Source organism: Diplotaxodon limnothrissa, linkage group LG5 (genome assembly GCF_057381915.1).
Source record: "Diplotaxodon limnothrissa isolate DT_005_m linkage group LG5, D_limnothrissa_male_GT1.1, whole genome shotgun sequence".
Taxonomy (NCBI): domain Eukaryota; kingdom Metazoa; phylum Chordata; class Actinopteri; order Cichliformes; family Cichlidae; genus Diplotaxodon; species Diplotaxodon limnothrissa.
Window position 1 is genome coordinate 26,595,224 of NC_140600.1, and position 23,239 is coordinate 26,618,462.

The window sequence follows — 23,239 nt, forward strand, 5'->3', positions numbered from 1 at the left end:
ATATTACCAGAGATCAAGATGTGACCGAGAGCAAATCTAGTACAGTGGTAAATAATTATTATAGTAAATATATATTAAACATAATTATACTTGCTTTTTTGTGATTTTGTTTAGCCTTTCTTCTAAGTTGGCATTCATCTTAATTCAGTCATCACAACTGTCAGATCTGACACATAATTATGAATAAACATTACTCCCCTATAATTATAGTGCCAGGGACATGATCAGCAGTTATATATGCAAATGTATTTTTATGTTCCCGTGCATTTCCTTTGTGACCAAGTACCTTTAAACCAATTGTTTTAATGGCGTGTCGCATGATTAATAAATCTCCAGATAAACAACGTCTGCTTGTGTACTTAATTTGTGCCCTCATGGAAATTATGGGTTTCCAGACTGACAAAGACAACTGTGTTAGCAGTGGAAAAACAAGTCCGACAATGGTATGAAGAGCATGTCAACAATGGCGCCACTGCAATAATCTCATATAGTCCCAAAGGAGGTGTTGTGGGAAAGAGAACTACTGATCCCATGGGAATCATGTACCCACCTATGAGAAGTTCAGTTGAGTAATGTGGTTATTTCTGTTTCAGGCTTAAACATGTTAAAACAACAATAACATCAAACTACCTGGCAATGGTAGATTTTTCTGCTGTTGCAGATGAGCTTAACATGGTTATACTTTTTTTGTCTTTCAGCAAGCAAAAATAGAAGAATGCATGCAAATCCGCATCAGAACAAGGGCAGGTGGTGAGCCAGAAAAACAAGCCAATGACAAAAGTTAAAGAACAACAGCTCAGGCCCTGCAGGGCTCCAGTTTTGCCTATTTGGAGCTGGACCCCTGCTGTGCATGAGCTGTTGAAGATTCAGCTCATTTCCCCATAAATAATTTCACATTACTAAATTCTTTAATCTTAGACATCACCATAATGCTGTGAAAAAAAAACCCAAACATTTTAAATTGAAGCAAAGTGGTTTAATTTCAAGTTACCATTTTTATCCTGTGGCACAGACCCTCTATCATTTCTCTTAAATGGAAAGCTGGCTGCTTTTCTTTGGTTTGCTTATTTCCCACATACACTGAAACTTAACAAGGATCAGACCTGAGTATGACTCCAGTTAGTCTAATCACTACTAGTTTGACATTACTGGTTTAAATTTAATCAATGTCTGGAGCCACCAAAACAAGTGTAATGTTGACCTTTGGCCAGCTGGGGGAGTATTTGTGCCAGTAAAGCATGTATTTGAACTCATCTACAGACCTAAAAAACAACAACAAAAAAACCCAAACCCACAGCATTTAAACTGATATCATAATCAAACGCGTGCATTCTTTTTGGTCTTTATTATTGTAAATTCATTCAGAATATAAGAAATAATATTAACATTAAGGAATTAAGCAATACTACAGCATTGCAAAATACAGTTCTTGTTTTCCACCACAGTGAATTTTATATCGATTGATATGTGCAGACTTCTGGGTTTAATTCAATGGGTTTTACAAAAGTATTGCTTTAAATGTTTACAACCATTTGTATACACATCCTGTATACAAATCCTGGTCAAATGTTCACCGGGATTTCTAGTCTGCAAACCTCTTTCCTGACTGAGCTAAACTGTGGGAAGTTATGCAGCATCATAAAATATTTTTTTGATCGGGTCATAGGTCAATGATAGGCCTTAAATGACTAGTTATTTTACACGATCTACCTAGCAACTCCGTCATTAATTTCACTTTGTTGAGTTTCTGTGATATTGTCTTCAGACGTTTGTAATGCAGATGTCTTGTTCGCTGCCTTAGAAGGTTTTTTATTTCTCTTAGTGGAATGATACAACTGGATGGCTTGCATGACATCAGCAGCAGTCCAGTGGTGATGGATCAGAGCGTCCTGTAGGGTAAAAAGTCCATCTCTGGTGCGTCGTACTCCATTACACACTGCTGTGCTACGCAGTTCCAGTCCTATCTCATGCACAATTTTACGCAGATACTTCTGAGTCTCATTTAGGCACTGCACCTCTGTAAAAACAGGAGACATGTTTGAAACTTGACCCGCATTTTTTTTTTTTAAATCATCAAATATGTTTTATGTGTTCAAGTGAAGATTACCTAATGTGAAGTTGGGAGGCTGGAAGCGAATGCAACGTAAGCCGGTCAAGATGGGTGTCGATTTCCCCTCTGGACCCAGTAAACCTTGCACAGCCATCTCATAGGCTTCCTGTGAGCGCATGTCTATGCTGGAATACCTGTACAGCAAAAAAGAAACTAATCAAATATCGTTTAGTACTGTTGCAAATATTTACAGAGGGTCTTATGCAAAAGCAGAGGGTAAAAGATGCCATTATTAGGTTTACAGAAATGTAACGTCTTACGTCAACAATGTTTTTTGGTTGACTCCCTCCAGCATTGACAGCACTCTCTCCAGCTTATCCTGTGTGATGTGATCTAGGAGACAGCTTTTTTTAAGTATATTTAAAGGGACATCAGTTCACATAACAAGTGTTTTGCTTATATTCTTGCACTTCAGGTATATAAATTAGAACTGCTCTTATAAAACCTTTAAAACCACATACACAATTCAGTCACAGGCAGGGCTGAACTTCCATAAGGCAAGAGGTGGAGTACACCCTGTACAGGTCGGTATTCTGTTGCAGGGCTAACAAAGAGATGCAGACAACTCACATTCACATCTACGGCCAATTTAGAGTCACCATAAGAGTCACCATATTTTTGAGTTAAATTGACACGCATGTCTATGGACTGCAGAGAAACCAGCCCAAGGACTGGGAGAACATAGTCCTCACAAAGACTCCAGCAGGTCAGTGGATTCGTAGCCAAGACCCTTTCCCTGCTGTGAGGTGACAATTCTAAACACAACACCTTTGTGCCGCCATGATACTTTATCGAAAAGGACTTTGCTATTTTAAGTGAAAGATTGAGGAAGCTCAAACTAAAAGAGAAATTATTCATACCATAGGTGGATCTTTCCACAACTCGACCTGTGTTAGTGAAATTATCTGTTGCAGTTCCAAATTCAGCCTCCAGGGTATAATCCTGCAAGAAATATTGTAGAATTGGATCTGTCAGCGTTGGATCTGAACTGCATCAGTTTATGTCTGAGAGAAAATTACAAATTACCCTCGTCACTCTTGTGGTGTAGAAATCATTCAGCGCCTTGTTTCCATTCCCAACGGCAAGAACTAGAATAGAATAGAATTCAACTTTATTGTCATTGCACATGCACAGGGCAACGAAATGCAGTTTGTATCCATCCAGAAGTGCTTTAGCCATGATATAGATATATTACAATATATATTAGCAGTAATATAGATATGTAAGTATATTACAGAAATGGGTCTATTATGGTATGTTATAATGTACACGGTATGAAGTATGTTATGAATATTCTATAACTATAAGTATGTACAGGCTGTAGTGAGTACAAGCTATGAACAGGCTATGAACAGGATATAAATATGAAATAAAAAACTATACAGAAATCTGAGATATACAGTTATACAGAAATGCGAACTATGCAAGTTATAAACACTTGTAGGATTAAAAATTATCGTTTGTACAGAATGATTATTTACACAGAACTATACAGTGATGCAGTTAAGATAAGTGAGATATGTGGATAATTTCTACAGAGGCTATATAAAGTGCTAGTGGTTGTGAGTGATGGTTCAGTCCATGTTATTATTGTGTGTTTGACGTTTTACATTTTAGAAATATGTGGATATTCTCAGATCATTCACAAAACGAATGCCAACACTGTAATTAACAAATGATTTTTTTCAAATGAGCAATTCTAAAATTATACCTAGAACACCCGAGGAGAAAGTATCGAGGCGATGTCCGACTCCAACTCGGATATGCTGGAATTCAGGTCCTGTGACTAAAATCAAAATGAAACATTATATTCACTCACTACAGTGTTATTCACCACACCTGAGGTTTAATTTACTCCAGTCACATCTAAATTGAAACCAGATTTCATGGATGACCTGTTACAGGGTAAAACGGTGGAGACACAGAAATCTGTTATTTCTGTGTCTCCACAGAAAAAGTTATAAACACTGTTCAATATCAAAGTGGAAAAAAAGTTGTGAAAAAGAAAGTACAACCTCTTTTAAATCAAAGGGTTTATGTGTCAAATATCATCTGCTACCAAAAATGACGCAAATACAACCTAAGATGAACAACAACATGACACACTGTGTCTCATTTATTTATCTCGGCTTCTGAAATGCTGAGGCAGAGTGTAAAAATGGCCAATGACCATTATGGCCAAAACTTTCCACTTTGGTCTCATCTCTCTACATTATAATAATCATTATAATGATCACTCCAACTGTAGAATGGTGGACTTCAGATTGTTTGGCATGACCTTATAACTGCCTCATCCTGTTGCCTCTTTCTGCTTTTATAAAGGTGGTCACACTGGCTGATGATCACTCAATCAAAGTCTATACACAATTGTGTATTTAATTTTTTTCCACACACTGCCTCTGAAATTTGGCTTAATTTTTGTTAAATAAACAATGACACAAAATTATGTTATCCACTGTTGTTCATCCGAGGTCATATTTACCAAATGTGAAGACTTGCTGGAGATCAGAGGATTTTTTTTTTTAATGCTGCGACATGTAAAACTGTAGAAAAGAAAGAGAGTGTACTTTTTTCACTTGTTCTGTAAAAGTAACAGATTTTAAGTTTTGTCTTTTTTTGTAAAAGAAGGGCTGTGAACTTTGCCACCTGATGATTTACTGCAAACTAAAGCATCTGACTGTGTTGTGAAGGTGTTTATACTTTAAAGGTGGAGTGATAGGGACGAGAGGTTGGTGCAGCTGGTTTCACTTGCACTTGGTTTTTCACAATGATGCTAACAAAACAGCTGCATGGACCATGAGGTCAGATAAATGTATCTTAATGTATCTGTTAATGTATCTTCAGAGCGGAGACAACACTTGTTAACATTTTCAGTAAGGTGGATGTACATACCCAGAGGGTGCTTGGATAGTACAGGAACCGATACTGCTGATACCGTGAGTCCTTTGGACGCTTCACTCTCGTGTCTGGGTTGTGCTAAGAGTCGAACCTCGTGGGGAAGTGGCTGGGAAGGCGCAGCATTCAAACCTGAGGTGTAATACACGCAAGGACATTCAAGTGTTAAGTTAAAGGCATGCTGAGTATTAGCTGCATCATGCCTCAGTTTAACAGCACGCATGGGTGATTGACAACAGGACCACAAGACACCAGTGAAAAATAAACTACACTCACCTTTAAGAAGATTTGTCTCGATGCTGTCCCGTACCAGTTTCCAGTGAACACCAGCAGGTTTGTAGACACAGAACAGGCCCTCTAACTTCCGAAACGTCCGAATAGCTGGAGTTGCCATTATTCAGCAGCATCAGATTATACTTATGTCTTGGAAAAATAATAAAACTAATTAAAAAAGACTACATGTCATGGAAATTTTGACGAGTGACAGTTGTTTTGTTTCTACTGCCACTTTCTTCCATGTGAGCCTACGCGCATGCGTACATGATGACGCTTTTCATTCCTTATTTTTGGCCATACCGCCATCTACTGGAATGGATGTATGTGTACGCTATTTTAGTCCTTATATAAGTAGAGAAACGCCACCAGAGCTTCCACCAGAATTATTAAACAGCCGCTTATTGTGTGTAGTAACAAGCTGGGAGACGTGGAAGAATAATTGGTATTTTATTGGGTTTTTTTTTTGTTTGTTTGTTTTGTGTGTGAATTTTTACGGTTTGTTTCAGAAGATGGCAGTAGCAGCCGCCACTCAGAGAACAGAGTGGAAAAGAGGACGAAGAAGAAAGCAGGCAGCTAACTTTAGTCGCTGTTTATTTTCGTTGACAGCTGAGAAGACTTCAGTATCATTTCGGCATTTTTCTAATTTGAGGTTTTTGCTGTAAGCTGAAGCTTTGGCCTCTGCTGTTAAACTGCTGTGTGCGGGCAGGTACGTTAGTTTGTTTTCACGGGACACTGGTCAGAGAAACGCTACGTAGTTATTGTCAAACTCCACTCTTACATATCCAATTATGGTGACCTCGGGGGCAAGAAACACGTTGCTAAAACCAAATATGAGTTGAACTGAAACCTGGAGCTACACAACGAAACAGGATTTGGACTTATCCAGCAGGGTATACCCCCATGGTAAATGTGCTGCCAAGCTAAACTTTATTATGTTCCAGATTAGAGATCAACATGAGGTCATTGCACACTGACCACTCAGTCCTCCTTGAAAATAATATCGCCATTCCTGGAAGATCAGACACCTCTGTACGTGGATAGTAGAAGGATCTGAAGTATTTTAATAGCATTAGACGACCTGCGCAGCACAGTGGTATGATGGTTAGTACCGTTGTCTCACCGCAAGAAGGTCCTGCGGTGAGACCTGAGTTCCTCCACAACCTTTCTGCGTGAGTTTTGTCTTCCTCCCAGAGTCCAAAGACATGTGGTTCGTTATCGTTAGTTATTTGGTTATTCTAAGTTGGCAATAGGTGTGAACGCGAGTTTGGATGGTTGTCTGTCTCTCTGTCTGTTAGCTGTGCGTCATATTCGTGACATGTCCAGGTTATACCCTGCCTTTCGCCCTATGGTAGCTGGGATAGGCTTGCTTCCTATGAAAAGTAATTTCTTCTTTCCAACAGTCATCAAGTGCTTTCTGGAGGATTACCCAGTTGTTGGGGTTTCTCTCTTGTATTGTAAGATCTAATAATGGGCAAAGTGAGGCTTTGTGATACAGTGAAATATTTGAAGCAGTAATGCCAGGATTATGTTGCAGTTTCAATGTAAAACATGAATCTCACACGAATCTCCACAGTGTCACCCACTGGCCACTTTCACTATCATCACACCTTGGTAGGTACGACAGAGACAAGCAATTGTACAATAGATCATTAATGACTGTGGCTAATAAACGCTGTGGTTCAGCAAATACTGTCAGACTATAATTAAAACATATTCAATAATAAAAGTGTAATAAAATACAGGAAATGTTGTTGACCAGTGGTCAAATTGGTCACGCTTAGTATTACAGCAGCAGTTTTGAATGTCTTAAAATCGTCACCCTGAAAAACAGTTCCCGTAACAAGAAAATAAATAATGTTAATAATATTCAAACATGTTTCTCTGTGTGAAACAGCCTGATTAGATAACTCATATTTTGCTCAGCTGTTGTCTTCTCTTTGGTGTCCATCAGGTGTGATGCGAGCTCCTCTGCGCTGGGTGCTATGGGATGTGAAGGACACCCTGCTGAAGGTGCGCTCATCTGTGGGAGAGCAGTACTGCAAGGAGGCAGAGCGTATGGGCTTGAGCCTCAGTCCTGTGGAGGTCGACGCTGCTTTCCGGCAGGTTTATCGACAGTATTCCAGTAGATACCCAAACTACGGCATCAGTCAGGGCCTGAATGGACAGTCATGGTGGAGGGGGGTGGTGCGGGACACTCTCTCTCAGTGTGGTGTACAGGAGCCAGACTTGCTAAACACAGTAGCCAACAATCTTTACCATAACTTCTGCAGCGCAGATAACTGGGAGGTAAATGATCACTGACACGTTCATACACCTAAAACACCTTGTTTAAAGATTTTAAACAGTTCCTCGAATAATGCTTTTTTAAATTTTATGCAACAATATATAAATAAAGGCTACAGGATGTGTATTTTCTTTTAACTATAATCATCATAATAAGCATTTCATACTGAACCAGAAGAACAGAGCACATTAAATATCTGACTTGTAAAGCAACTTAAACTTTGCCCCCGATGTTTGGAGAATGTCATATTAAACTGTATAATATTCCTTTGTTTCAGGTATTTCCAGACTCAAAGAAGGCTCTGGAGAGTTGTTCTTCTCTTGGACTGAAGCTGGGTGTGGTGTCCAACTTTGACAACCGCCTGGAAGCAATCTTACACGTTTGTGGGCTGTTGTCATACTTTAGCTTTTTAATAACATCAGAAGAGGCTGGTGTAGCAAAGCCCAGTCCGGCCATCTTTAGTCAGGCACTGCAAAAATGTGGTGTGCCAGCTGATAGAGTAGCTCATATTGGGGACCATTATGTTAATGATTACCTCACTTCTCGGTCTATGGGTATTCACGGCTTCCTTTTAGACAGACATAAGGATGGCCAACTCGATGTTCCTAGGGAGCATCGGCTGATTTCACTGGATGAGCTGCCGTCACGGCTCCAGCAGCATATGAACTAACATGAGTCATAAGATAAGATAACCTTTAGTCCCACACGTGGGAAATTTGTTTGGTTACAGTAGAAACAAACGGTGTCAAGTGAAATCTACTCAGAATAAACTGGCTTAATTAGCGAAATAATGTATGGACTGTTGACTTAAGTATATCAAACTACTTCATCCTCATAAGACAAATGAAATGCTGATAGAAAAATGTAAAGAAATCTTAACATATTGTATAGTTATGTTTCATGTCTTTGTATTATAAAATATGTTGGGAAAAATAAGCCTCTAACTATACTGTGTCTCTGAAAATAGAGAATATGAAGTGAGGCAGCAAACTGTCAGACCTTCGACAAGGTTCTGAAAACATTCCTGAGAGATTGTGGTCCATGTTGATATGATGGCATGCAATTGCCATATGCTGTTTGGCACGTGCGCATCCATGATGCAAATCTCCTGTTCCCCACATCCCAAAGGTGCTCTGTTGGATCAAGGTGTGGAGACTAGAGCCCATTTTAGTGCATTGCCATGTCCAAGAGAACTATTTCAGATGATCTGAGCTTTGTGACATTAGAAGATGGGAACACTGTGGTCATAAAAGAGTGGACATGTTGCGCAATAATAATCGGCTCATTTGGTACAGTGTCCCAAAGGATAGATTCATGGTTTTCTGGTGTTTTAAGCCAAATTCTGACCCTACCAACTGACTGTCACAGCAGAAATCGAGACTCATCAAACGAGGCAACTTTCTTTTCCTAATCTACTGTCCAAATGTGTTAATTTTCCTGTTTGACTGAAGTCCCTGTGTGGTCGTCAAGGTTCAAGGTGTTATGCGTTCAGCAATGCTGTTCTGCATACCTTGGATGTAACGTGTTTTGATGCTGTTGCCTTCCTATCAGCTCAAAGGAGTCTGGTTATTCTCTGACCTGTAGTAGCCACAGTGCATTTTCTGCAAGAGAACTGCTGCTCACCAGGTATTTTCTCTTTAATCAACTATTCTCTGTAAACCCTAAAGATGCTTGTTTGGGAAAGATCCCAGTTGATCAGTGGTTTCTGAAATAATAAGACCAGCACAAATAACCAGTGAGGTCGTATTGAGCACATCTATATGGCTGTGTGCATTGACTTGATTTATATTTTATTGATGTCAGTGACTTTAAGGTGGTTGACTGCAAAAAAAATCAGCACTGAAGTCTATAGTTTGTGTCTTTGCTTCTCTGTAATGTCATATCTGCACCATCAGGCTAAAATGTCTGCTGGCACCAAGGTAGTGCCAGTGGAAAGCATAACTGAGGACTACAACTTTTTTTTTTTTTTTTTTTTAAATTAAGAAGTTTATATTAACCACTGGAGGAATTGTTTTAGAAGACAAGCCCAGAAATGTTTTTGCAGCACTCAGGACATGTCAATTCTTTTACCATCTTTTTTAATAATCGGTTATTTGGAACTTGTCCCCACATTTAGGGAAATTATACAAAACAACCGAGTAACCATCTGCTTTGAGCAGAGCTGCTATGAATTGTAGGCAGCAAATGTATTTGCAATTGATTGTGTCAAGTCACATAAAACATCCACAGATCAGCTGAAATATCATGGCAGGAGTCTTGCTGTAAAATAAAGTGTCCTGAAAGTTGCCTGCATTCTCTCAATTTGTGCTCAGCATCAGCTATGCAGGTACATTTCTTTAAAAGGTTATTCATTAGCAGGCCGCTTTACAGGAGCTAAAAAGCTCTGATCATCCCTAATGATATTTCTCAGTGCTTAGCAGTGAGGGGAACAAGGCAGGGTTGCTTAACCCTAATACCTTTGTAAGTACCCACTTTAAACCATCTGGTCAGAGGCAGATACTGGGAATGTTGGACTGAGGATCAAAAGAGCTGCAGAGAGACCAAAGTGGAATTGCTATTTACAGCAAGCTCCAGCCTCTTATAGAATACGGATTAAATCTTTTTTGGAAGAATGTCAATGTTTTTAATTTTTAAAAGAAAGAAAAAAAAAGACGACACCCCTCCCACAGTGTTCAAAAAAAAAAATTTTTTCCCCAAGTCGTATTTTCACCTTGAGTCGTGTCCAGTAAAATTTTTCCCCGTACGAATGCTTGTACGTTGAAGGGTATTGTATATCTTTAGGGAGTCATCCGTAAGAGCTGCTTAATTCAAAGCTGGTTTAGTAGCTCAGCCAGACGGCTCTAAAGGGCTCCACAGAAATCCAATTGCAGGCATAATGGGATTGCAAAAAAACCAAAACCAAGCTTCTCATGCAGAGAGCCAAAGGGAAGAGCAGAGGAGGTGCAGCATGTCATGAGGGAAGATGTCAATCCAGTGACTTACAATCAAAACAAAAGCCCAGCATGTCAGCACGTGAAGCGGACTCATATTGGAGGATGAATGTTTGAATGTGAATGGGTATAGATTCTGTGAAATAAAGAAATTAATAAATAAACAGGCTGAATGGCTATATAGCAGAAGCTGGACAAAACGTTTCCCTCAGCCATAAAAGCACTCAAGACTGCAGCTCTTTGTTCAAATGTGCCTGGGGTTCAGAGTTCCGTGTTGGCATTACTGCATCTTGAAATATTCAATGGCACAGAAAAATAGAGTAGAAGATCAGAAAATTAGGGTATTTTGAGAGAGCGAGCGCTTCACAAGTGAAAAGAAGGTCACGCAAGGAATAGAAAAAGAGACTTGAGAGATGGAACAGCAATTAAGAGACATATGAAAGAGACAGACACACACTTGCATATTTAATTCTTCATTGGAAAACAAATAATGGAGGCTTTCCAGTTGTGCCAGCATAAGTCTGGCACCATAAAGGGATAATGCATGAGAAGCTCAACAGCAGGATGTGTTCACCCAGCAAATCCCCCAAATATATCTGTTTCAATCCTGCAATACACATGCAAATTCTGCAATGCAAAAATCACGTACTGTAAACAAAGACAAGTTTATCATCCACTCAGAGGCTTTTGGCATAGAAACGCCATCACATTCACAGTGAACACACAAAGCATGTGCACATGCTTCACAATAGTGTCAATTTGTCCTTTAATTCCCTTACCAGTAACATAAAATTATTTAGAAATTTCAAAATAACCACTTTAAACTTCAGAGGCTTTTTTTCCCTTTTCCTTTTTTTTTTTTTGAGCATTGCTATAAACACGGCACTCGTATGCTTTGCATTTAAAATAAAAGCTGTGATTTAAGTGCATGCATGCTTAGGGGTATATGTGCAAACCGCGTGCTTAGTCCCATCAGTGCTCGTTCAGGCAGTTAGAAATGGCATCTCTCGTATGTGGATGCGTTTAAGTGTCTACATCGTGCAGTGAGTGCCGTTTTGTTTAGCTTTTTTATAAGCAGTGAAGAAGCTTGCAGATGAGCGCAATTTTCCAAAGGTACTGTAGGATAAAGTGGCCACTCGTGTTGGTAGAGTTCTTGCTTGCAAATTTAAAAAAAAAAAAAAAAAAAAAAAAAAAAAAAAGGGAAAAAAAGGGAAAAAAAACAAAGAACCTCTGATGCATGCACATGTACAGGTACAGCTTAGGAATTAAAAAACGGAAACTGACAACCATTTTCGCTTCAGGAGCAATAAAGAAAGTTTCATCAAAAACGCTACAGGAATAACTTAAAGCTGCAGTCTCTGCATATACATTTTGATTTAAGATCAGGAAATCAATGTGCATGAGTCTAACAATTTCTACTTCTGTCGAGTGAAGTGAGTTCCTTCCCTAAAAACAGACACTAAAACATGTTAAAGCACCGGTTTCCCCACACCAGAAATTATTAAAATGTCCTTCGTGCTCATAGTGTTCTGATGAAAATGTGCAAAGATATTAAAAGACAAAAATAGGAATTGGGGATGTATGACTCAAGTGAATTATTCTTGTCCTGCAGCTTGAAATAACGCCTTTTCTATTCAGCATCCACACAGGGTGATTAATGGCCTTATAGATAAATTCCCATGTCCTTTAGGCCAGCCATAAACTCTAATCAGGACACACAGGGCTCTTCTCATGCATGATTTGGCGGCAGCATCAGTCTCAGAGGGTCAAACAGTCTGCTGCAATTCTGAGTATTTTCGTAGAATCAAAGAGCAAAGCAAACACATTCCTAGATTGTTGAAGTCCAAAAGGTCCCAGTCATCAGATAGGAGAAATGGAGCATTTAACCTCCCACATGAAGGAGGCCTACCTCAGTCACACTTAAGATACTGTATTATCACTTCCCTTCTGGCCTGCTGTACCACTTTGGATGCAAGCCGTGGGGTTTGAGGACCAGGCAGATGAGGAAGACTGAACACGGCATGAAACGAAGAGCTCATGTTCAAGTGAGATGTTTTCTCAGACCACTGAAAGACAAAGCCCAAACATTTATGTTTATGTTAAGGAATTGTCTAAATAGTTAATATTCAGAAGATTATCAACAAATTCCACAAAAGACGAACATTAAATTGGTGACGCTGTTGTGGTACATGAGGTATGATGATTATTTTTTTTATTTTTTTTTTTCCATAGAAACTCTACTTTTTGCACCCCTTTCCTACTTCCAGAGGGCCTTCTATTTTTAGCTCCCTCGTGGAAATGATCTAAAAATAACAATCACTATCAACTAACCGAACCTTTACAGGGGATCGTCACTGCTGATGAGAGCTGGGTCTCCATCTATAACCTGAAGAGACCACAGTTTGCAATCCCAATGATGGAGAGGTCAGGAGCAGGAGCGGGACTTTTAACTGAATTCAAAGTTCTAGTAATCAACGGTTCAAGACTTTTAAAGTAGTATATTTTGCCAGCATGCACCAGCACACAGTTTACTGGCCAGACCTACACAATCAAGTTGCTTTATATAGCTAGGTCAAGATCCTACAAAACTATAACACATAACCCAACACAAGCATTTGGCAACAGTGGGAAGAACAAACTCCCTTGCAATAGGAAGAGTGCTACAGCAGAACTGCAGTCGGGGAGGGGCCACCAGCTGCCTCAACTGCCTGGGTGGGGTGAAGCGCACATCATAAATTCAGTTCAAGGGGATAACGGAGGGCAAAATATAAGAATTTAAAAACTACTACTAATAAAAGTACTCCAAGCAGTCCAAAGTTGACCTTGAAAGAAAAAACGTTATGTGATATACATTTATCTGCCAAGTTTTTTTAATGTCCGTTTCCCAGCGTTTTGAATCTTTGTGATTGCACCTTCTATCTGCATTGTTGTCCAGTTACACCAGTCACAAACATGTTCACAGATTGGTGTTCACTAGTCTAAAAAGGGTCCCTGACAATATCTTACTAGAAATCTCTGTGGCCTGTTTGTGCTTAATGCAGAAGCTCTTCAAACAACTCTGAGCCACACACAGCTGTCAGGAAGTATTGAGAAAAAGAAATGATTTCATTAAAAATAATGTCCATAACAGAAAATTTTAACCGTAATCACAGACAGATAAATGGATGCACTCTCTGTGCAAACACGGCAAATGTTGACAGCCCATATTAGTTGCCCACAGTCTTCACTGCTCTCAGCTTCCACCCTCTCATATTCATCTAATGGATACTGCATCCCCTGCAGTGTGTAAGTGGAACTATGAAGTTAAAAATGCACTTTGTAATAAGAAAGTAAAGTCAAGTACCACTCTCAGATGGACAGCAGGACACGCCGTGCTTTTCTGTAACATGGTGATGTGCGTGGCTGCGCCTGCGACAGTCCTGTCTCCACCAGCAGCTGGAAGAAAAATAGACCAAGCAAACTCACTGTGGCATCAATTTCATCTAATTTTCAATTAATCTGTTGCTTACAGCACAAGATATTTATGTAACTTACTGTAAGACTGTACATAACACCATGATGAGAACACACCCAATCACACACAACACCAGCATCGTGGCAATGGTCTGTTGCCTGTGATTGGTTGCAACTACAGCGAGGAGGTCTGCATGCTCACACCTCATCCCGATAAAGCCTGGATGACATCTGCAACACAGAAAATCTGGATGAAAAAGAGCCGCTGATGGACTTTCATGACACCACTGCTGGCTAAAATGGAAAGTTACAACAGTTGTAGTTAAAGATTGTGATTTCATCCAATGAATCATATTGATACCACAGACACCAGAATGCAAAATGTAAATCTGTTTTTAAATCATTTTGCAAAGGGTAGCAGAACAGCACTATCACAGAACAGGGCCATCTTGATGTGAACTAAATGATTTAAAGGCTCGAATTATCTCTGGTCACCAAAAATTATATAGAAAGGCTCAATATAATACCAAAAACAAACCCTACACACCCGGTGGAACATCTCACAAATAATTAGGTTTATGTAACACCTGTAAAGCAGGCGTTTTTGGTTTTTTGTTATTTTTAGGTGTAAAGACGGGGGGGGGTCAAACTTCAACAATTATGCAAATATGGAGATTTAAATATCTGTATTGGTATATGACATAATAAAAGATTCACAAAATCCAAGAAACTCTCTGTAAGAACTAACTGGCCACAATTTTCAGGCCTGAAAACTGGGGCCACGGGATATTTTTAATGTTTAAAAACATTAAAAATATCCTGTACTGGACATCATTGCGTTAGCTCAGGAATAAAATAATAATAATAATAAAAACCCACACAACATCAGTGACAAAAGTTTGTATTTTTATCCACAAAAGCAGCTTTAGATTCTGCCATAAAGACTAAACCATATGTATTTGTGTATTTGAGATAATAAAACACTGCAAACTCCATTGACATGAATAAGATTATGATGCACTCACTGATGGTCTAATGGCTCAAGCAGGCCTTAATTGTTTCCACAAGACGATCCCAAACCAAATGAAGAATATATATAAAAAAAAATAAAAAATAAAAAAAAAAAGACTGCTTAGTTAGTCTTCAGTCCTGACTTGTTTAAGTGTTTGGAGCTTTATGAACCAAAAAGCAAAACAAACAAAAAGAAAAAACCCAGGAGATCTCAAAGTTTTGAGCAGCTGATATTCTACAGAGATTAATAATCACAAGCATTTAGATTTCAAAACATCTGCAATGGGTCTCCTCATTCCCAAAGTGCAGACTGTCACCAAAGGCAGAGGTGATGAGGGGATCTTGCTCACATAACACTGCCTTGGTATCATTTTCTGTTCAGTGGGACGTTGACGTGTTTTTCAAATAATTCTTTGGATTTACATTTTGCTCAGTGTTGCAACACTTTTGAACAGCAGGTTGTACATCAGCAGGATTGCAGTGCCTTAAATTTCAGTTTCAAACAGTTTCAGCTTTAAACTGTAAAAGTGTTGTTTTTCATGTGAGACCACAGACAGGATGCAAAGGTGGTGTTTTATAACCATAAATCCGCTAACTTACACACATGCGGGTGTCTCTTCCAGTATAAGGAAGCGGCACGTGCCGTGGAAGCAGAAGTGTCGGTGGGAGTCTGGACAGTCGTCGAAATGAGACCGAACCGCTGCTGCTACAAACTCTGTTGAGATGAGACATAATGTTGGTGTTACTCTTCATGTTGTTGATCTTAATGATGTTACCATGTTTAAAGTTGACAGAGTGTTTTTGCAGTAGTGTTTCACACTGAAGCTAATAACCAAAATGAAAGTCTTTTGGTAGAGTAGCTAGCTAGTAGAAATCCATTTTATAGGTAAAGCTGTTCAATCCAGTAACACAAATATGTAATCAGTCAATCACATGGCAGCACCTCAGTGCATTTAGGCATGTAGACATGGTCAGGTTCGACCTGAAGCATCAGAATGGAGCAGAAAGGTGATTTAAGTGACTTTGAATGTGGTTTGGTTGGTGGTGGCATTTCAGAAACTGCTGACCTGCTCTCATCTTTAGGTCTGACGGCAAATGGACTGAAAAAGCAGCAGCAGCTCTCTGGGTAAAAATGCCTCGTTGATGCCAGAGGTGATGGGAAGAGAATGGCCAGGCTGCTTAAAGCCAAAAGCAAGGCAACAGTAACTCCACCGCTTGTTACAACCAGGGTTTGCAGAAAAGCATCTTTGAATGCAGAACTTGACAAACCTTGAAGCAGATAGGCTACAGCAGCAGAAGACCACACTGGGTGTTACTCCTGAAGAACAAGAAACTGAGGCTAAGATTTGCCTGGCGCCACCAAAATTGCTCAGAAGAAGACTGGAAAAACATGCTTGGATAGATGAGTGCATGCTGCAACATTCAGATGGTAGGTTCAGGATAGTGATGTAAAGGCATGCGGGATATTTACTTGGCACACTTTGGTTCCCTTAGTAACACCTAGGGAAGGGTATCGTTTAGGTTTTATCCCATACCGGTGCCAAACTGGTACTTTTGAAACGGTGCCGGTGCTTAAATGGTGCTCAAACCGGTGCTTAAAGAATGGAGAACACAAAATTGGTCCAAAAACCTCTCATGTTCAGCTGTTTATTTGTAAAAAGATAACAATGTTAGCCTTTTCTGCAGCTATAGGGGATTTATGGCATCACTCTTGGCTGGAAGCAGTGCTTAAACAATGGAAAAAACAAACTTTGTCCAAAAACCTCTCATGTTTAACTGTTTTCCACTTTTTCTTTGGTCATTTTAGCCTTTTTGGCCAGGGTGAAGGGAGTATCTGCCATCAAACAAGAAGACAGCCGCATGTAGCTATGATGATGTTTGCTAGTTCACCTTACATGCATTAATGTAATAACGTGGTTAGCCTACTCAACGTAAATTACACACGAACAACATTAAGCTACTCACGCAGAGAAGAAGGCTGCTGCTGCATCATCATCAGTTATCATTTCTGCTACACTGGCAGGGCTAGGGGCCAGGACTCTACTCTTCGGGGTTTTGGGGGGATGTTGCTTACTCCAGATAACAGGCAACCCACGCGCAGTAGATGTGCACGGTGTGAGGTCTCAGCAAGCTATCAAATACAGCCGCATTTTTCGGCTTTAAAAAAAAAAAAAAAAAAAAGCTATGCGTCGCCAGGTGTTTCATCGGATTTGAGGTGTTACCTCCTTTGACAGTATCACAGTATCAGCTTAAAGCACTTGTTGCAGGCTGCTGAGTTTGCATATTTTGCTGTGAAGTACAGCCAGACTTTTGACCACTTCGCCTTGGGCATTTTTAATCCAGTGTTGCCAACTCCTCAGTAAGGAAAATCGCTATTGGTTGTCCTAAAAGTCGCTAGAAGTCGCTAAATGACGTCATTGCCTAATTTGCATAATTGGAGAGAAATAATAATAATAATAATAATAGATTATAACATCGTGGAAGAGACAAAGTGAGTAAAAAACGTCCTAAATGCATTTAGAGTTTATTTAGAACTACAAATTAAATTTCTTTTAGCAATTATTGTTTGTTTTTTTTAATGTCACAATTCCAACCCTGCTCCTTTACCCGGGCTTGGACCGGCAAAAGTGACCCGAAATAGGCACTCTGGTGAGTTACTTTGTGTGTGTGTTTAAGTAGTTTTAAACTTTGTGATCCACAAAACAGCATAAGAGTAAAAGAGTAAAAGAAGAACTGACTGCGTTACAGCACCCGCTGCTTGTTGAGAGTAAAAGCAATACGCGCTTTCACGTCTTTTTTTAGCGACTCTTTTTAGAAAAAAAGCCGCTAAGGGGTCTGAAAACTCGCTAAATATAGCGCTAAGTTGGCAACACTGTTTTAATCTGTAGCTCTGCTCTAAAAGAAGGTATGTACCTGGACCCGCCTACTATCCTCGGAAACGTAAAATGATTGGCTAGAATCTAAAGTGTATGACATCTCAGGAAATAAAGCACCGAAATGTGCTCTGCTTTTCAGTCTGGTTACTACCGTTTATGTCAGAACGATGGCACCGGATACCGGTACCCATCCCTAGTAACACCTGAGCACTTTTTGGGATGGGGTAGAATGAGAAAGTCACATCATGTGCAGTGGACCAATCTGCAGCACTTGTGGGATGCTGTCGTGTCACTATGGACCAAAATTTCTGAGGAATGTTTCCAGCACCTTGATGAGTGTTTGCCATGAAGAATTAAGACAGGTCTGAAAGCAAAAGGAGGCTCAAACAGATTGCTTAATATGACTGTACCCATGGTAAATGAGCAGCCTACAGGAGCTCAGTATTTTAACTCAGTCTCTTCATATCTGTAAATTTTACCCAAAATTTGTAAATCATATGCAATCCCAGTGCCTGTATTTACAATAGTCAGGATGACAAAGGTGGATGTGATAACTCTAAAAATAGTATAAATCTACCAAGACCTGAAACAACACCACCTACGAAATCCTACAGTTGACACACCCACGCCACAAACGGTAGACTTTAGTTCCCAGCTGCGGACGGCTTTGTGGTGGCTTACGTCTTTCATTGTACCTGAGAGGAACAATTACAGTAAAGAACGTCAATGAAAACCCCCAGTGGGAGGATGCAAACAAAATCTTTTCCCATCAGTCTTACTGGGACTCAGGAGAGTGCCCATCCCTGCAGGTTGCATTGTTCTTAACAAAAAAAATAAAGCCTACAATGCAGCTTTTTTATCAAGCAGCAATCTCAGCTTTCCCTGTGAAACAAAACAACAGGACAAAAATAACCGATTAAACGAACACAAGGACAAAACATGACATTTCTTTTACGTAGGCAGTACAGCCAACCAAATTCCTACACTACTGACTCAAACAAATGTGAATGCAGCACAACCATCCAAAAACAGATGCCACTTTGTGAGAGCGATGAACATCCAGACAGATAGTTGTATTACACGCTGCCTTCGTCACACACTTCATTCCAACGGTAAATGGGCTGTTGGACTGCAGTCTACATGTATTGTCTCCTCCTTTCAGACTCTGTGAAAGCGCTCCGTTGTGCCTGAGGCATCTGCCTGACAACCCCTCTCACTTTCCATGTGATTTTGATGGCAATTTGAAGTAGGACTGAGAATGAATACATCCTTTAGGGCAAGAAAGGGTGTTTTTCAGATAATAATTCAACACTGTAGGTGCAGCTTTTGTAAAACGGCTAATTGTATACTGCTCATATACACTGGCCCTAATCTTTCATTTAACATAATTGTTCCCTGACTCACACTAAGAGGATCAATTATCAGCGCGCGCCACACTGTCTGCGTAATGTTAATGCACTGTTGGGAAACATCGCAGTGATTGTATACGTGTGCTGCCATGAACAGAAATAGGACTTGAAAAGCAGGAAACATTCCTATAGATGGTTTGACAGCGACCCTAGACTTCCTCTGCATCTTCACGTACTTGTGATACTCATATACTGAAACTTACTTTTAACAGGGTGGATGTTGATAGTAGTGGTTCCAGTGAGGCTTTTGGTTGCGCTGCTGCTGGTGTTTGTTGAAGAGCTGCTTGCTGAGGTGTTAGCAGCAGAGGAGGTGGCATTAATAGAAATGGTGGCATCAGTAACTGTTGCATTTGTCTGCCTTGGTCCGACTATAAAGAGAGAACCTGTTAACATATGATTACAGATACAGAGAGAGTGGATAAAAGGACAGCGGCATGTGGAAAACATCTCAATCATGACCTTAGATTTTCATGGATCATGACTTGCTTACTTTTAACTGTAGGGATGTTGGTTGTGGCTGGAATTGTTGTGCTTGTGCTGCTAGTTGCCGCAGAGCTGCTACTGGAGGCATCTGGAGGAGCAGTGGAGTTTATACTGATGGAAATATTGGCTTCAATAGTTACTGAACTGCTGTGCCCTGCTCCGAAGGTAAAGAGAGAGCCTGCAGAGAGAAACATAAACAGCTGTTAATGTAGGGCAGGTATAGTGTGAATATCACACACATGGGATTAACACCCCAAACCATGCAGGACAAAAATACCACAAATTTCACTGTTAACTCACTATCGAGTACCATAGATATTGTAGAAGTACCTATAGAAACATTTTTTAATACATATTAATATAATCTGATTGCTGCCCATCGATAGAAGCTTGTTTCTGACCAAAAAAATATATATTTTTCTTCCTTTTATAAGCCAAAATTTCCACTTTCCAACTCAAACCTCTGAGAAAATTACTCAAAATTGAGACAGTAACAGAATAACCTGAAATTCTGACTTATGGATGGCAAAAAATATTAACAATAACAATGTTTTTGTTTAGTGGCAGAAAGCAGCTTCCATACCCCTCCAAATGAAAACCAGGTGTCTCATATTCTCCTTATTACGATCAACCTGAAGGTTATATCTAACAGTCTACTCATGGACCATTATGACTTACTCTTCAATTTGATATTAATGCTTCATTGAGTAACAGGCACCCAACAATAGTAACAGGGTCAAGCACCCACTAAAAGGATGAGATGAAAGCACTATAAATACAGCTGGTCCCGTGAAGACACGCAATTACAACCAAAAAACTGAAAATAGATCCTAGAAATAGGCGCGGTGGTTTATTGTTTAAGGTGATGACTGACACCAAACGATTATGAGAAATGTGACTGCACACACTCTTCACCTTCCAGTCACAAATATAGTCGATAGAATAATTAGTCCAAGTAGATCACCCACATAAGTTAAAACACACCCACTAAAGCCATTTACAATAAATAAATAATAAAGTTATTCAATTTAATGATTATATAACGTTAAATAATAGAGCCCAAAAAAAGCACAGGGGGAGGAATGCTCACATTCAAGCTTATTAACTTTGTTTAATTTCTATTTAATTGTTTTTCAACATTTAACACAGCGTTTGACGTCACTTTCACGAGTGAGATTACAATCGGACGCTTTTCTGCAGGGTTGGCTACTCACCGCTAATGAGTAAAATTGTTCCCCAGAAAATCCGAGTCATCATGATGAGCAGCTCTCCAAACCGCAGGAATATGACGAGCAGTTTCACTGAAACGCGGGTGTGTTAAGAAGCCATATCAGTCATTAGTGTTGCAGACCCCGGGACAAGCAGCAGCCGCAGCGGCGACCATCAGCAGAGACCACATTTAATCCGGCGAGCATACACCTGACCTGTTCTCTAGTGTCAAACATTAACATCTGATCTATCCACAGCTTCTTTTGGGGCGCAGAAAACTAACCGCGGTCGACTTTACCTTCTTTGCCTTCCTGGATGTCCGAGGGTTTAACTTCACAGTGTTCAGTTGAGGAAATTGGTGTGTAATCCCGTCAGAGCTGACCAATTAGAGGCAGGGAGGGAGGAGGAGGAGGAGGAGGGGTACCATCCCATTATGACCTCAGTATGACATCTATGTTTGTTTTTTAATTCTTAGCCCAAATGTAAGAGTTCAGTTTTTATGTATTAATATTTAATCTGATTTAAAGTGTGAGAGAGATGTCCTTCTCCACGTCTTCTCCACTCCTGCTACATCAAGTTTAAAAAGAAATATCCAATAATAAATATTAAATGATTTTAAAGATAAAACATTCTTATTCTTATCCACTCTAACCGATTAAATGCCAATTAGAGTACAGAATTTCCCTTTAAGGCAACTTTTCATTAGAGATTGCCTAAATAAGAATTTTTTTTTTCGCCTCAGTGTTGCCTCATTAATATCATTAGGTTTCAAAATTAGTCAGAGTTTTCTTCTTTGGCTTCTTTGGGGTTTCCTGCAGCTTTGCTGCTCCGTCTGTTCATTCATCTGTCCAACAGTTTGGTGCAGACCAGAATATCTTTTCTCTGACTGGCTGCGATCCCATAACATGTGTGGTGGGTATTTAGAAACTCAGAGGACAGTTTGTTATGTGTGTAGTGATTCCCCGACCTTTAGCTAACAGTGCCAGCAAGCTGTTATCAGGTTCGAGAAAGCTGAAAACACAAGTGCTCAGATACACTAAATAAAAGTGACCTGGAAATTCAAAGCATGTTTCCTAATATGTTAAAAGAAAAATCTTGTATTCTTTTATCTGCTTCCTTGTCAGCTGCACAGTTACATTAGAGAGGATATCACCAGGCATTAATCCAGCTAAAACAGGGAACCTGCTGATTTACACCGCTCCTGTAGTGCTATAGCGGAGGCCTAAAAGTGCTAAATTATATCAATAAATACATTAATAATTAAATAAATGTGTCATTATACAAACAACGAATTAATCATGTCGTTAATTAAATAAAATACAAGTAAAATTTGTGTAAAAACACATAATGTGCCGCAATATCTGATTAGTTACCCTGCACAGCAAGTCATAGGCAAAGCTCGCTCCTGTCCACTTAAGCAGGAGCGTTTTTCATTGAAAATACAAACAGTGAATGCTGAGTCTCTATAAATAGCGAAGTAATTTTAACAGAGGATCAAAAGTTCTGATGACAGATTGATAGAGTACCATAACACCAGTGACTGAGCAACATAGAAATGCCTTACTTTATGAAAGAATCCACTTCTTGACGCAATAAACACTTCAAATGACAGATTTACTAAGACTCAACCGCAAAAATGCGCCGATGAGAGTGGAAGGTTCTGCGTGTGATCGCAAATGAACAAGTAAGGTAACCTACTAACAAAAATAATAAAGTGTAGGAGCAGTTTTTATAATCTGGAGCCAACTCCAGAAAAATCGATACGTTTTATATACTGGGACAAGAGTTATGTCTGGAACTGATGGAGACTCTGTAGAATTTGGAGGGTGAGACAACCGTTTGCTGGATGCGTTTGACGACTGACCCGAATGATGAACAAAATAACACAAAATTACCGACTGCGCCAATTGCGCAATTGCATCCAACGCTCGGTTTGCGCCTGAGAAAAGACACGTTTCCTTGTTTCTTTATGGGCCGACGAATATTATTATGAAGAACTGGAAACATATAGAGATTAGCTTTATGTATTCATAGTGTGTAGTCTGAAGCTCTACAGGACACAACCAAAACAACTGGGAGAGCAACCCACCCGAAATTAACGCTCCTATCAGAGCTAAAAAAAAAAAAAAAACAGGCGCAAATAAAACTTGTTTTATATATTAAATGATTTTCAGCGCCAAAGGACGCTTTTTTGCTGGCTGAATTTAGCTCTGACAGCTTTGACCACTCACTTTATCTTTAATGCCTTGAATATTTAACCACACTTGCTAAACGTGAATATATTTCCTCACTTGAAAAAAAAA

General features: G+C 39.6%; 3 protein-coding genes across 3 annotated transcripts; 1 reads left to right on the forward strand and 2 right to left on the reverse strand.

Annotated features, from left to right (window-relative positions):
- Nucleotides 1-1,009: 1,009 nt before the first annotated feature.
- trub2 (TruB pseudouridine (psi) synthase family member 2) lies at nucleotides 1,010-5,520 on the reverse strand. The gene is made up of 8 exons (XM_085354410.1): nucleotides 5,282-5,520; nucleotides 5,003-5,137; nucleotides 3,822-3,896; nucleotides 3,137-3,198; nucleotides 2,971-3,052; nucleotides 2,371-2,443; nucleotides 2,108-2,244; nucleotides 1,010-2,017 (listed from the first exon to the last, which is right to left on the reverse strand). The coding sequence occupies exons 1-8, from the start codon at nucleotides 5,397-5,399 to the stop codon at nucleotides 1,707-1,709; spliced, it is 993 nt and encodes a 330-aa protein (XP_085210536.1). The 5' UTR covers nucleotides 5,400-5,520; the 3' UTR covers nucleotides 1,010-1,706.
- A 340-nt stretch (nucleotides 5,521-5,860) lies between these two features.
- On the forward strand, nucleotides 5,861-9,611 carry hdhd3 (haloacid dehalogenase-like hydrolase domain containing 3). The gene is made up of 3 exons (XM_085354411.1): nucleotides 5,861-5,987; nucleotides 7,233-7,567; nucleotides 7,843-9,611. Exons 2-3 carry the CDS (start codon nucleotides 7,238-7,240, stop codon nucleotides 8,233-8,235), a joined length of 723 nt encoding a protein of 240 aa, XP_085210537.1. The 5' UTR covers nucleotides 5,861-5,987; nucleotides 7,233-7,237; the 3' UTR covers nucleotides 8,236-9,611.
- Nucleotides 9,612-12,431: 2,820 nt separating this feature from the next.
- On the reverse strand, nucleotides 12,432-20,981 carry tgfa (transforming growth factor, alpha). The gene is made up of 8 exons (XM_085353513.1): nucleotides 20,942-20,981; nucleotides 20,028-20,057; nucleotides 19,735-19,905; nucleotides 19,448-19,627; nucleotides 15,560-15,674; nucleotides 14,030-14,179; nucleotides 13,839-13,930; nucleotides 12,432-12,505 (listed from the first exon to the last, which is right to left on the reverse strand). The coding sequence occupies exons 1-8, from the start codon at nucleotides 20,979-20,981 to the stop codon at nucleotides 12,432-12,434; spliced, it is 852 nt and encodes a 283-aa protein (XP_085209639.1).
- Between the last annotated feature and the right edge of the window lie 2,258 nt (nucleotides 20,982-23,239).

Coding starts and splice junctions, on each gene's coding strand:
- trub2 (XM_085354410.1), bottom strand. CDS start 5,399: ATGGCAACTCCAGCTATTCGGACGTTTCGGAAGTTAGAGGGCCTGTTC. Junction 3,897..5,002: donor ACTATCCAAGCACCCTCTGG/GTATGTACATCC, acceptor TTTTGATTTTAG/TCACAGGACCTGAATTCCAG. Junction 3,053..3,136: donor ACACCACAAGAGTGACGAGG/GTAATTTGTAAT, acceptor TATTTCTTGCAG/GATTATACCCTGGAGGCTGA.
- hdhd3 (XM_085354411.1), top strand. CDS start 7,238: ATGCGAGCTCCTCTGCGCTGGGTGCTATGGGATGTGAAGGACACCCTG. Junction 7,568..7,842: donor GCAGCGCAGATAACTGGGAG/GTAAATGATCAC, acceptor CCTTTGTTTCAG/GTATTTCCAGACTCAAAGAA.
- tgfa (XM_085353513.1), bottom strand. CDS start 20,981: ATGACTCGGATTTTCTGGGGAACAATTTTACTCATTAGCG. Junction 19,628..19,734: donor CAACATCCCTACAGTTAAAA/GTAAGCAAGTCA, acceptor ATATGTTAACAG/GTTCTCTCTTTATAGTCGGA. Junction 13,931..14,029: donor GTGTTATGTACAGTCTTACA/GTAAGTTACATA, acceptor TTTTTCTTCCAG/CTGCTGGTGGAGACAGGACT.